The 14,455-nt window shown below is 36.0% G+C and overlaps 1 protein-coding gene across 6 annotated transcripts in view; it reads left to right on the top strand.

The window, feature by feature from the left end:
- LOC128314802 (butyrophilin subfamily 1 member A1-like) overlaps nt 1-14,455 on the top strand; it is a 367,358-nt gene that overhangs the window by 24,570 nt on the left and 328,333 nt on the right. For all 6 annotated transcript variants that reach the window (XR_008296877.1, XM_053218535.1, XM_053218528.1 and 3 more), the window contains 2 exons: nt 530-811; nt 10,288-10,401. Coding sequence is in view for 5 of the 6 variants with exons in the window: in XM_053218528.1 (XP_053074503.1) it covers nt 530-811; nt 10,288-10,401 (396 nt within the window). In the remaining variant the exon portion in view is untranslated. The remainder of the gene's footprint in view (nt 1-529; nt 812-10,287; nt 10,402-14,455) is intronic.

Below are 14,455 nucleotides of genomic sequence, written 5' to 3'. Positions count from 1 at the left end.
AATTTAATTGATTAAAATAAGAAATCCATTTTCTAACAATATTTCAGGTTTTCTGTAGCCACCTATAGCTAGTTTGTTTGGACTACATTGATGTTGATAGCATTTCCAAACTTAAAGGAAGTTCTTATTAAAAATAGCTTCTTTAGAATTAGAGATTAAAAGATATTTGTAAAATGACTACCAATTTGCTACAGAAAACCACAAACTGTTGTGTTCCTTTAAATTTAGTGGCTGCAAATGAAATCATAGAGTGTTTGTCTACTCAACTTTAAGAATCATCAGATAAAATACTAGGTAATGTTTCAAATGTGAGGGAGGAAAAGAAAAGAATACAGACATGTTTTGTATGTGGGTACTTTTAAAATGTTGATACAGCTGATTTTTTTTCTCTAAAGTTCTTTGCAGTTATTTTTCTAACTCCTGTTTTATAAATAAGAAAACTGAGTTTCATAGAAATTAATTAAAATGTAAACTGGCAAGAAAACTTTTGGAGATACATACTTTCTCTGTCTCTCTTTGGCTCTCCTAGTCTCAGGTATGGCTCCTCATATTCACATTGAGCCTGGCAATAACAGAGACATTAAGATGACCTGCATATCCACTGGGTGGTTTCCAGAGCCTGAGATACAATGGAAGGACCCTCAAGGATTGCACTTGGCACCAGCCTCTGAGACAAAGAGAATAGAAGAAAATGGACTGTTTCATGTGGAATCATCTATCACAATGGATAGAAGTTCAAGAACAGAAGTATCTTGTGTTATAAGGAACCTAATACTCAATGTGGAGAAGGTGGTGCTTGTCTCCATGGCAGGTCAGTTTCCTCCAAAGTTGATATATTGAGATATCACTGCTGATCAGGAAGGTCTTAATGGCAAAGACCTATGACTGACAGACCTAGAAGGATATTCTAGTTTATCCGTTTCTAACTCTTAATGTGGAGAACTTGGAAAAAGTCACATTTTGTCTTGTTTTGTATTTCTTATTTCAATATAAATGTCATTGTGCTACTTCATGAAAATGAATACCTGAGTGCACAAAAGTATTCAAAAGGTAATAATGTCTTTGTGGAATCTTTTGAAGTTGCTCCTAAGCTTCACCTAATCCTATTGCCTAGGGAAAGCCTGTTTTAACAATTTGGTGTTTTCTCCCATCTTTCAAATTGGATTTGTATCCTGGCAGTGCCATTTAGCAGCATCATGATCTTGGGCAAGTATTGACCTTCTTGTGCTCAGTTCCCATCAGTTAAATTGGGATAATTATGGTGTCTACCTCATAAAATTAATATCACAGGTAGAGAAGAGCTCAGACATTCCAATAACTACTGAAAGTGATTGTTCAAAGAAATAGTTTGCCCACATGATCTCCCCAAACTTCTTGGATATGCAAATGTCCTTATTTGAAGTATTACAGCTTGTCAACAACAGTCTTTAGTTCTTGTCCTTTCTTATCTCTCCAGCTTCATCTTTCATCCCTCTCTTTCTTTGTCTCCAAATCTTTCTACCCCTCATTAATTCTTTAAACATATTCTTGTAATACCTCATGTAGCCTGTTATTGACACATTTCTTCTATTTTCCTATAACTAAGAGTTTTCTAAAGTCCCTCAATATTTAATCTTAACCTCTCAGGAAGCTATCTTCAATCTATTCTGTGTTAAGTTCCCTCTTTACTCACACATAATTTTGATTATATGTTTCACTATTTCCCAGAAATAATATAAACTCCTGATGACATTATATGTATTTTTAAATATCCCCATTACTAAAAAAAATACCAAGCCACAATATATATTTTTTCTATAGTGGATAAACATTTGTATGACCTTTTATCAATAAGTAAAGTGTCATTTCTATTGTGCTTTAGTTTGGGAAGTCACATTGGTTTAAGATAATTAGAATAAGAACTTGAGGTTGAAAATTTGAAGGAAGCAAACACATATACCAAAATAGAGATAAAATATATATACAAACACTTACATATATGTTTTAGATCATCAATTAAAAATTACACAGTCATTTTGGAGCACCTGAGTGGCTAGGTCAGTACCTCTTTTGAAATAACAATATTAAATAGAAAACTATCAGGAGCGCCTGGCTGGTTCAGTCAGTTACATGTCTGACTTCAGCTGAGGTCATGATCTCACAGTTTGTGAGTCTGAGCCTCACATCAGGCTCTGTGCTGACAGTTCAGATTCTGTGTGTCCCTCTCTCTCTGCCCCTCCCCAATTCGTACTCTGTGTCTCTCTGTCTCAAAAATAAATAAAACATTTAAAAATTTAAAAAAAAACATAGAAAATTATCAAAAACAAGAGTTATTTTTACTGATTTCAGTTGCTAGCTGACAGATATCTCACAAGAAATGGTGAATTGAAATAATGTCTGTCTCTAGAACCTAGACCATGAATCCCATTTGGTTTATCATCCAAGGTATCAGTTTCTCCTTGTGCTTGTCACTCCTCAGAATGTTGCCAATCTCACATATATATGCTTATGTAGAAAATAAATGGATAGAAAGGACACATGGTAGGGTGCCTGGGTGGCTCAGTCAGTTCAGCATCTGACTTCAGCACATGTCATGAGACCCCAAATCACGATTCAGGCCCCACATCAGGCTCTGTGCTGACAGCTCAGAGCCTGGAGCCTTTTTTAGATTCTGTGTGTCCCTCTCCCTTGCCCCTCCTCTGTTCATGCTCTTTCTCCCTCTCTCTCAAAAAATAAACATTTAAAAATTTTAAAGAAAGGATACATGGCAAAGTCAGTGTGGGGATCTGTAGGACAAAAAGAGGAGAAAATGATGAAAATAAATATTGTATTTGAAGATTTTTATTTATTATAAGAGAATTATTTGTCACAAGTATAGTAATGTTAATGTGTGTTTTTTTTAAATATGATTTATTGTCATGATAGCTAACATACAGTGTATACAATGTGCTCTTGGTTTCAGGAGTAGATTCCCATGATTCATCTCTTGCATACAACACCCAGTGCTCATCCCAACAAGTATCCCCTTTCAATGCCCATCACCTATTTCCCCTTCTCCCTTGCAACTACATCAACCCTCAGTGTTCTCTATATTTAAGAGACTCTTATGGTTTGCCTCCCTCTCTGTTTGAAACTATATTTTTCCTTCCCTTCCCCTATGGTCTTTAGTTATGTTTCTCAAATTCCACATATGAATGGAAACATATAGTATCTGTCTTTCTCAGACTGACTTATTTCACTTTACATAATTACCACCAGTTCCATCCATGTTGTAACAAATGGCAGGATTTCATTCTTTCTCATTTCCAATAGTATCCCATTGTATATATAATGCACATCTTTATCCATTCATCAGTTGATGGACATTTGGGCTCTTTCCATTATTTGGCAATTGTTGATACTGTTATAAACATTGGAGTACATGTGCCCCTATGGATCAGACATTCTGTATACTTTGGATAAATTCTTAGTAGTGCTATTACTCAGTCGTAGGGTAACTTTACTTTTAATTTTTTAAGGAACCTCCACACTATTTTCCAGAGCAGCTGCACAAGATTTCATTCCCCCCAACAGTGTAAGAGGGTTCCTGTTTCTCTACATCCTTGCCAATATCTTTTGATACTGAGTTTTTAATTTTAGCCAATCTAGCCAGTATGAGGTGGTTTCTCAGTGTGGTTTTTATTTATATTTCCCTGATGATGAGAGATTTTGCCCATCTTTTCATGTTTCTGTTGGTCATCTGGATGACTTCCTAGGAAAAGTGTATGTATATTCTGTCTTCTGCCTATTACTTCACTGGATTATTTGTTTTTGTGGGTGTTGAGTTTGGTAAATTCTTTATAGCTTTTTGGGTACTAAACCCTGATTTAATATGTCATTTGCAAATATCTTATCCCATTCCATCAGTTTCCTTTTAGTTTGTTGATTGTTTCCTTTGCAGTAAAGAAGCTTTTTATCTTGATGAGGTCCCAATAGCTAATTTTTGCTTTTAATTCCCTTGCCTTCAGAGACGTGCTGAGCAAGAAGTTTCTGCAACTGAGGTTGAAGTGATTGTTGTCTGCTTTCTCCTCTGGGGTTTTGATGTTTTCCTGTCTCACATTTAGGTCTTTCATCCATTTTGAGTTTATTTTTGTGTATGGTATATAAAAGTGGTCCAGTTTCATTCTTCTGCATATTGCTGTCCAATTCTTCCAGCACCATTTGCTAAAGAGACTGTCTTTTTTTCCACTGGATATTCTTTCCTGATTTATCAAAGTTTAGTTGGCCATAAATCTGTGGGTCCAGTACTGGGTTCTCTATTGTATTCCATTGGTCTATGTTTCTGCTTTTGTGCCAATACCATATTGTCTTGATAATTTCAGTTTTGGAGTAGAGGCTAAAGTATGGAATTGTGATGCCTCCCACTTGTTTTCCTTTTTCAACATTACTTTGGCTAGTCAGAATCTTTTCTGGTTCCATACAAATTTTAGAATTGTTTGTTCTAGCTCTGAGAAGAATGCAGGTGCAATTCTAATTGGGATTGCATTGAATGTGTAGATTAATTTGGGTAGTATTGATATTTTAACAATATCTGTTCTTCCAATTCATGAGCATGGAATGTTTTTCCATTTCTTTGTGTCTTCTTTAATTTACTTCATAAGTTTTTTTTTTTTTAATGGTTTTCAGCACACAGCCATTTTACTTCTTAGGTTAGGTTTATTCCTAGGTATTTTATGGTTCTTGGTGCAATGGTGAATGGGATCAATTTCTTGATTTTTCTTTATATTGCCTAACCATTGATTTACAGAAATTCAAACATTTTCTGCATATTTATTTTATACCTTGTGACTTTGCTAAATTCCTGTATCAGTTCTAACAGATTATTGGTAGAGTCAGGTTTTTCATGTAGAGTATCATGTCATCTGAGAAAAGTGACAGTTTGACTTCTTCTTTGACAATTTGGATGACTTTTATTTCATTTTGTTGTCTCATTGCTGAGGCTAGGACTTCCAACACTATGCTAAACAACAGTGGTGAGAGTGCACATCCTTGTCATGTTCCTAACCTCAGGGGAAAGCTCTCAGTTTTTACAAATTGAGGATGATATTAGCTGTCGGCTTTTCCTATATGGCTTTTATGAAGTTAAGGTATGTTTCTTCTATCCTGACTTTCCTGAGTGTTTTTATTAAGAAAGGACGCTGTAAACAAAAAGGATGAAATCTTGCAATTTGCAACAATGTGGATGGAACTAGAGAGTATTATGCTAAGTGAAATAAGTCACCTAGAGAAAGAAAAATATCATATGACCTCAATCATATGAGGAATTTAAGATACAAAACAGATGGGCATAAGGAAAAAGAACCAAAAAAGAATATAAAAACAAGGAGGGAGGCAAAACATAAGAGACTTTTAAATACAGATAACAAACTGAGGGTTGCTGAGGGGCTGTGGGTGGGTGAATAACCTAAATAGGTAAGAGACATTAAGGAAGATACTTTTTGGAATGAGCCCTGAGTGTTATACCTAAGGGATGAATCACTGCAATCTAGTCCTGAAAACATTATTGCACTATATGCTAACTAACATGGATGTAAGTTAAAAATAAATTAATTAATTAATAATGATCAAGTAATTAATAAAACCCTTTTTGGGAAAAAAGGGTGCTCTATTTTCTCAGATATTTTTTTTCTGTATCTATTGACAGGATCATATGTTTTTTATCTTTTCTTCTATCATATTGTTTTCTTGTATCATATTGTTGATTTCTGAATATTGAACCAGCCCTGCAGCCAAGGAATGAATCCCAATTGATCATGGTGAATAATTGTTTTAATATACTGTTGAATTCAATTTTTAGGTATCTTGTTGAGAATGTTTGCATCCATTTTTATCAGGGATATTGGCCTATAATTCTCATTTTTGGCATGGTCTCTCTGATTTGGGAATCAAGGTAATGCTGACTTTATAGAATGAGTTTGGAAGTTTTCCTTCCATTTATATTTTTTGAACCAGGTTTATAAGAATAAGTATTAACTTTAAAGTCTGGCAGAGTTCTCCTTGAAAACCATCTGGACAGGACTCTAATTTGTTGGGAGATTTTTGATAAATGATTCAATTTTTTCACTGGTTTTGGATATGTTATAATTGTCTATTTCTTCCCATTTGAGTTTTGGTAGTGTGTGGGTATCCTGTTTGTCCAGTTTGTTGGCATATAATTTTGCCTACTATTCTCTAATAATTGTTTGTATTTATTTGGTGTTAATTGTGATCTCTCCTATTTCATTCATGATTTTAACTATTTGAGTTCTCTCTCTTTTCTGTTTGAGAAGTCTGGCTAGAGTTTATCAATTTTGTTTTTTCTTTAAAAAACCCAGCTCTTAGATTAATTGATTTCTTTTTCTTTTTCTTTCTTTTTTTCTTTTTTTTCATCCTGTATTGTTTATATCTGCAATAATATTTATTACTTCTATTCTTTTCTGGCTTTAGGGATGCTTTTTTTTCTGCTTCTAGTTCCTTTAAGTGTGCTGTTAGATTTTGTATTTGGGATTTTTTTTGTTTCTTGAGATAGGACAGATTGCAATGTATTTTCCTCTTGGGACTGCCTTTGCTGCATCCCAAACAGTTTGGACTGTTGTGTTTTCATTTTCATTTGTTTCCATATATATTTTTTAAAAAATTCTTCTTTAATTGCCTGGTTGACCCATTAGCTCTTTAGTAGGATGTTTGCTATCCTCCATGAATTTGGAGGTTTTCCAAATTTTTCCTGTGGTTGATTTCAGGTTTCATAGTGGTATGCTCTGAAAGCATGGGTGGTATGATCTCAATTTTTCTATATTTATTTAGAGCTGTTTTGTGCCCCAGTATGTGATCCATCTCAGAGAATATTCCATGTGCACTCAAAAGGAATGTTTTATTCTGCTGCTTTTGGATGAAAAGTTCTGAATATATCTGTCAAGTCCATGTGGTCCAGTGTATCATTCAAGGCCATTGTTTTTTATAGATTTTCTGCCTAGATGATCTCCCCATTGCTCTAAGTGGAGTATTAAAGCCCCCTGAAATTAATGTTTTCTTATCAATAAGGTTCCTTCTATTTGTGATTATTTTAGTTATATATTTGGATTTAATCAAGTTGGGGGCATAAACATTTACAATTGTTAGCTCTTCTTGATGGGTAGACTCTGTAATTATGATAATACCCTTCTTTATCTCTTGTTACAGCCTTTAATTTAAAATCTAGTTTGTCTGACATAACTATGGCTGCTACAGATTTGTTTTGACTTCCAGTAGCATAATAGATAGTTCTCTATCCCCTCATTTTCAATCTTAAACTGTTCTCATGTCTAAAATTGATCTCTTGTAGACCACATATAGATGGATCCTGGTTTTTTATCCATTCTAATACTCCATGCCTTTTTATTGGAGCATTTATTGCATTTACATTCAGTTATTATTGGAAGACTGGTATTTAGTGTCATTGTGTTATCTGTAAGTTTCATGCTTGTGATGACGTCTCTGCTCATTTGTAACATTGTAGCATTCCACTCACAGAGTTCCCCTTAGGATCTCTTACAGGGCTGGTTCAGTGGTCATGAACTCCTTCAACTTTGTTTGCCTGGGAAAGCATTTATCTCTCCTATTCTGAATGAAAGCCTTGCTGGATAAGTGACTCTTGGCTGCATATTTTTCCTATTTACATTGAATTTTCCTGCCATTCACTTCTGGTCTGCCAAATTTCATTGGACAGGTCTTCTACTAAACTTATGTGTCTACCACTGTAGGCTAAGGACCTTTTTTCCCCTACTGCTTTCAGAATTCTCTCTTTATCTTTGCATTTTGCCAGTTTCATTGTTATATACTGTGGTGAAGACATACTCTTTTTGAATCTGAAGGGAGTTCTCTGTACCTCCTGGATTTAAATTCCAGATTAGGGAAGTTCTCAGATATAATTTGTTCAAGTAAACCTTCTGCTCCTTTTTCTCTATCTTCTTCTGAAACTCCTATGACATGGATATTATGTTTCATTGAATAACTTAGTTCTCTAATTCTCTCCTTATGGTCTAGTGTTTTTTGATCTGTCTTTTTTTTTCTCAGCTTCATCATTTCCATAATTTTGTCTTGTATTTCACTTATTCTCCCCTCTCCTTCCTCCATCCTCACTGTCACAGCATCTAGTTAATTTTGCACCTCAATTACAACATTTCTTAATTCATCATGACTATTTCTTAATTCCTTTATCTCTGTGGTAATAGATCCTCTTCTGTCTTCTATGTTTTTTTTCAAGCCCAGCTATTAATATTATGACAATTACTCTAAATTCTTGATCAGATATATTATTTTCATCTGTTTTGAGCAATTATCTAGCTGTCATTTCTTCCTGGCATTTCTTTGGATGACATTTCTTCCATTTCATCATTTTGGCTAGTTTTCTGTCCTTTATATGTTTTAATAGCTTGCTATGTTCCCTGCACCTGATAGCACTATACTAAAAAGGAGTCATACACTCTTCAGGTCCTGGCCCTTCAGGAGATGTTTTCAGAGTGTGTTATATGCTCTCTGTTGTTGTGACTTTGGTTGCTTTATCTCCCTACTCGTAGTGATGGTTTGGACCTTCCACAAGGTGTGCTTTTATTTGTTCATTAAAGAAACCCAGGGAAAAATTTAAAAATGGGAAGATAGTGGAAGAAGACTTATCCTGTACAAAGAGAGAAATGACAGGGATGGGGGGAAATAAATGGAAAAAAAAAATTTCCAGGCAGAAAATTAGAAAAACTATACAGCTTAATCCAGAAAGAGAGAGAGAGAGAGAGAGAGAGAGACAGAGAGAGAGAGAGAGAGAGAGGGAGAGAAGAAATAAAGGAGATACAGAAAAACATAGGTTAAAAATGGTCACTTAAACAAACCAACATACAGAGTAGAGAAAGGAAGAAATAAGAGGAAGAAAAGAAACAAAGTGTTTTATATATATATATATATATATATATATATATATATATATAATCACTTACACACACATGTTTATAAAAAATTGACCAAGAATCAGTTAGAAAATTCAAAACTGTGGGACTGATATCTGATGGTGCCTTGGAACCAGTGGCTGTGCCATTCTGGAGGAGGGGCTATCTGGTTAGGTCAGGGTCAATCTTGTAGTTACCAGGCACCAAGGGGCATGGTTTTTGGTGGGCCACTCCTGCCTCCACTTTGGGCCTGCTGTCCTGTTCCCTGAAGCTCCACCTTGTTGATAATGGGGATAAAAATGGTGATACCCCAGTCTGTCCTTCCCTGACTAAGTGTCCCAAACCACTCTGTTCATATTGTACTCACAGTGACACATGGACATGAGCAGGCTGGTTTGTCCCACTATACAGTCTCCCATGCTTCCTAGGCATTTGGATGGGATTCAAATCCAATGTCTTACAAGATCCCACCCTGTGTGCCCCAGTACACCCTCTGCACCACTCTGCCCAGTCACCTGACAAAGGGTCTCTGGCTGAAAGGCACCCTCAAGGTCTTTTCTTCTTGGACAGGCTATATGCCTTCTTCCCATAGCACTCAAGGGAGTGGACTGCTCTGTCCAACTGCACCTCTGATCTCGCTAACAAGCCTGGGGTAATCTCTCTCTACCACGCTGGGGTGGCAGGCCTCAGTCTGGAGAAAGTCCCACAACCCTTGTTTGTGATAGAAATTGTTTCCTTCTCTGTTTGTTCGTTTTCCTGTCTGTGGTCCAGAGAGGTTTTGCTCTTGTCCAAATACAATCCTACACTTCTACAGCTTCTCTTTTTCTTCCTTTTGTTTCTCTACAGAAGGGGATCCCTCCCCTCCATGCTTATGCTGCCTATTTTATCACTCCCAACTAGCAATCATCCACCTATGACCCTACACTACAGGTTTTCCCTGTGGTCCCCTGGAGATGTTTTTTGTCATTCTGTAGCCTGAATTCCTGGAATTCCAAGACTTCTGGCTTTAATACTGCTGTGTTTGAGGGACAAAGGAACTTAGGGTCTCCCTACTTCTCATAATGTTAATGTTGGAAAATCTTGATTGCGTTTATATAGATATCTGATGAATTATTTATATGTTTTCAGCATATTAAAACATTGTGATAATTTATAAAATAAACCTGTGAGTCTCCATACCTTAGGAACAAAAAAAGAGCTGAAGCCCCTTTAAGATTCAAAAATTCCTTAGATTAGCTGGGAGGGGTAGGTGAGGCTTAGAATATATGCAATTGCTAATAATCTCACATAATAGAAAATATATTGGAATTTGTCCCAGAATTCAAATCCACTGATGCCAAGCTGGATGCTAAGTGAGACAATTTCTATTTTTCAGATGCCTTGTTCCCCAAGGACTCACTTTGGGCAATGTGGCTTACTCTTGTCCTGTTTCTCCTAGCTGTTGGTACAACCATCTGTCTTCTACTTGTGTGTGCTAGAAAATCCAAAGGTAAGTGAAAAAAAAGGGGGGGGGGCGATTGCCTTTATTTTGTGAACAATTTGGGTATATATGTATACCTCTTTAGGTTGCTTCATTACTGGGATATAGAAATGCAACTGATTTACATACATTGATTTTATATCCTGTGACTTTGCTGAATTAATATATCATTTCTAGCAGGTTTTTGGTGGAATCTTTCAGGTTTTCCATGTAGAGTATAATGTCATCTGTGAAGAATGAAAGTTTGATTTCTTTGTCAATTTGGATGCCTTTTATGTTGTTTTGTTCTCTGCTGATACTAGGACTTCCAGTATTATGTTGAAAAGCATTGGTGAGAGTGGACATCTCTGGGGTGTTCCAGATCTTAGGGGGGGAAAGGCTTTCAATTTTTCCCCATTGAGGATGATATTAGCTGTGGTCCTTTCATATATGGTTTTTAAGATGTTAAGGTATTTTCTCTCTATCCTAAAATTCTTGACGATTTTTATCAAAAAAGATGGTGTATTTTGTGAAATGCCTTTTTCTGCATCTACTGGCAGGATCATATGGTTCTTATACTTTCTTGTATTAATGTGGTATATCACATTGATTGATTTGCAAATATTGACCAGTCCTGCAGCCAAGGAATGAATCCCACCTGATCATGTTGAAGAATTCTTTTAATGTACTGTTGAATTTGACTTGTTAGTATCATGTTGAGAATTTTTGCATCCAGGTTCATCAGGAATATTGGCCAGTAATTCTGCTTTTTTATCGGTATCTTTGGTTTTGAAATCAAGGGAATGCTGGCTTCATGGAATGAGTTTGGAAGCTTTCCTTCAGTTTCTATTTTTTTGGAACAGTTTGAGAAGAATAGGTATTAACCCTGTTTAAGTACCTGGTATAATTCCCCTGGGAAGCCATATGGCCAAGGACTCTTATTTGTTGGGAGATTTTTCATAACTGATTCAATTTATTTGCTGATTATGGGTCTGCTCAAATTTTCAATTTCTTCCTGTTACAGTTTTTGTATGATGTGAGTGTCTAGACACTTGTCCATTCTTCTAGATTGTACACTTTATTGACATATCATTTTTAAAGGATTCTTTTATAACTGTTTGTATTTCTGTGGTGTTTGTACTTTTTGCTCTTCCATTCGTGATTCCATTTGTAATTTCATGAGTCCTATCTCTTTTTCTTTTCGAGAAGTCTGGCTAGAGGGTTATCAATTTCGTTTATTCTTTCCAAAAACCTGTGCTTAGTTTCATTGGTCTTTTCTATTTTTATAAATTCTATATCATTTATATCTGCTCTAATCTGTATTATTTCCCTTCTTCTGCTAGCTTTGGGCTGTATTTTTTGCTCTTTTTATTTCTCCTTTAGGTGGAAAGTTAAATTCTGTATTTGGGACCTTTCTTGCCTCTTGAGGTAGGCCTGAATTGCAATGGATTTTCCTCTTAGGACTGCCTTTGCTGCATCCCAAAGGGTTTGGACTTATGTGTTTTTGTTGTCATATGCTTCCATGTGTTTGTTATTTTATTATTATTTTTTTACAAAAGCAAATGATATTCCATGTATTTTTTTAAATTTTGTATTTAATTTATTTGTTAACCCATTTATTCATTAGTAGGATGTTCATTATCCTCCATATATTTGGGGCACTCCAAATTTTTCTTGTAGTTGATTTCAAGTTTCACAGCGTTCTGGTCTGATAATGTGCATGGTATGGTCTCAGTCTTCTTGTACCTGTTGAGGGCTGTTTTGTGACTCAATATGTGATCTGTTTTGGAGAATGTTCTATGTGCACTCAATAAGAATGTGTATTCTTCTGAGTTAGGATGGAATGTTCTGAATATACCTGTTAAGTCTATCTAGTCCAATATATCATTCAGAGACATAGTTTCATTATCAACTTTCAGAATTATTTTCTTTGTATTTTATCATTTTTACAATGATATATCATGGTGTTGATGTGTTTTGTTAATTTTGAAGGGAGATCTCTATATGTCTGGGACTTGAATGCCTATTCCCATCCTCAGATTTGGGATGTTCTCAGCTATAAATTGTTCAAATAAACTTTCTTCCCCTTTCACTTTTCTTCTCCTGGGATTCTTATGATACGGATATTGTTTCATTTTATGGAAACACTTGTAGTTTAATTCTCCCCTGTGATCTAGTAATTTCCTTTCCCACTTTTTTTCAGCTCCATTATTTTACAAGATTTTTTCTTCTATGTCACCTATTATCTTCTTTGTTTCTTGCATCTCATTGTCATTGTATCTAATTTACTTTGCATCTCAGATATAGCATTTTTAATTCATTGTGAATAGTTCTTAGGTCTGTTATCTCTGCAGCAAGAGTTTATCTCGTGTCTTCTATGATTTTTTTCAAGGCCAGGTATTAGTCTTGTGACTGTTATTCTAAATTGTTGTTCAGAAATATTGTTTATATATGTTTTGAGCTATTCGCAGCATGTGATTTCTTCTTGAACTTTCTTGGGGAGACTTCCCCATTTTGTCATTTTGGTTAAGTTTCTGTCTTTTTCATGTTTAAAAACTTGTTATATGTCCTGTACCTGAGAGTACAACTATATTAAAAAGTAGTCATACATTGTCAAGGGCCTGGCCCTTCAGAAAGTGTTTTTGGTGTATGTTGCATGCACTCTGTTGTTGCATTTTGGCTGCTCTATCCAACTTGTCTGCCCTCTGCAGAGCTCCTTCTCGTTTTTTTTTTTTTTTTTTTTTTGTTGTTGTTGTTTTGTTTTGTTTTTGTTTTTTAATAGTGGTGGAGTTTTTGGAATGTAAATCTGCTGTGCTTTGATTTGTTTCTTAAAGTAACACTATGCGGGTGGGGGAGCAAAGGGGTGGAAGGAGCCTGATGCTATAAAAAGAGAAAATTGAAAGAAGGAAAAAGCTAACCAACAGAGAATCAAAAACTACAAGCCTAAGATTAGAAAATGAGAATGGAAAATAAAGAAGAGGATGAAAGATAAAAAAAAAGTGGAATAAGAATAGAATAAAAATGCTTGATCTCACTATCATCTATCTATCTATCTATCTATGAATTGTCCAAAAATAAATTAGAAACTATAAGCCTGTTTCCAAAAGGGGAACAAAAAATAAAAGAAGAGGGAAGAAAGAAAAATAATAAAATAAAATAAAATAAAATATAAGAAAATAAAAGAAAGAAAGAAACTGTTAACTGTTGGTGTCTGGAAACAGTGGCTGTGCTGTCTGGAGGAGAGGCCAGGTGCATTGGATCAGTCAGTCTTGTTGCAGTAGATAAGCAATTGCCAGGCACTGAGGGGTGGAGTTTGTTGTAAGTGGGTTCAATCTACACTGGGGGCTGCTGTGCTGCTCTCTGAAGCCCACCGGGTTGTGTTGGAAGGTAAAATGGCAATACCTCAATCTCCTATCCCCAAACCGGGTACCTCAACCCACACTGTTCAGGAAGCCCTTATAGAATAGTATGGGCTGTCAGCTTGCCCTCCTCCACAGTCCTCCTGCATATCCTCAGGACTGGGATGGGATTCAAAACTCAAAGTCTTAAAGAACCCAATAAGTGTGGCTCCCCTTCCCTGTTCCAGAATTGAACCACCCAACCTACTGATAAAAGACCTTTGGTTGGCACCTGCAGGGAATTTTGTCCTTAGGGAGGCAATAAACACTCTTTCCAAAGTATTCCAAGACAGAGATTATTCTCTCCCAGTATGTTCCTGAAATCACTATCCCTTGCCATGCACTCTGGGGTCGACTCCCTCCTCCCCAGGAGCATATACCAAGGATCTTGGCTTTGCTCTGGAGAATGTCATGCACTTAGGAACCTACTTCTGAGTTTCAGCTACTAAGGCTGTTTGCAAAAAGGAAACTGGAACTCTCCATATCCCAAATCCAAAATCCCAAATCCCTGGTCCAGAGAGGTTTTCTACTTATGCTAATTCAATGCTGCACTTACAAAACCTCTCTCTTTTTTTCTCCCATTTTTCTCTGCACACACAGTCTTCCCTCCCCTTGGTGCCTATGCCATTTTTTCTCCCCCAATTTATATACAAGCACCCCAATCTTGCCAAGCTGTCTCCCTCCAA

Source organism: Acinonyx jubatus, chromosome A1 (genome assembly GCF_027475565.1).
Source record: "Acinonyx jubatus isolate Ajub_Pintada_27869175 chromosome A1, VMU_Ajub_asm_v1.0, whole genome shotgun sequence".
Taxonomy (NCBI): Eukaryota; Metazoa; Chordata; class Mammalia; order Carnivora; family Felidae; genus Acinonyx; species Acinonyx jubatus.
This window is presented reverse-complemented; position numbering and strand designations above follow the sequence as displayed.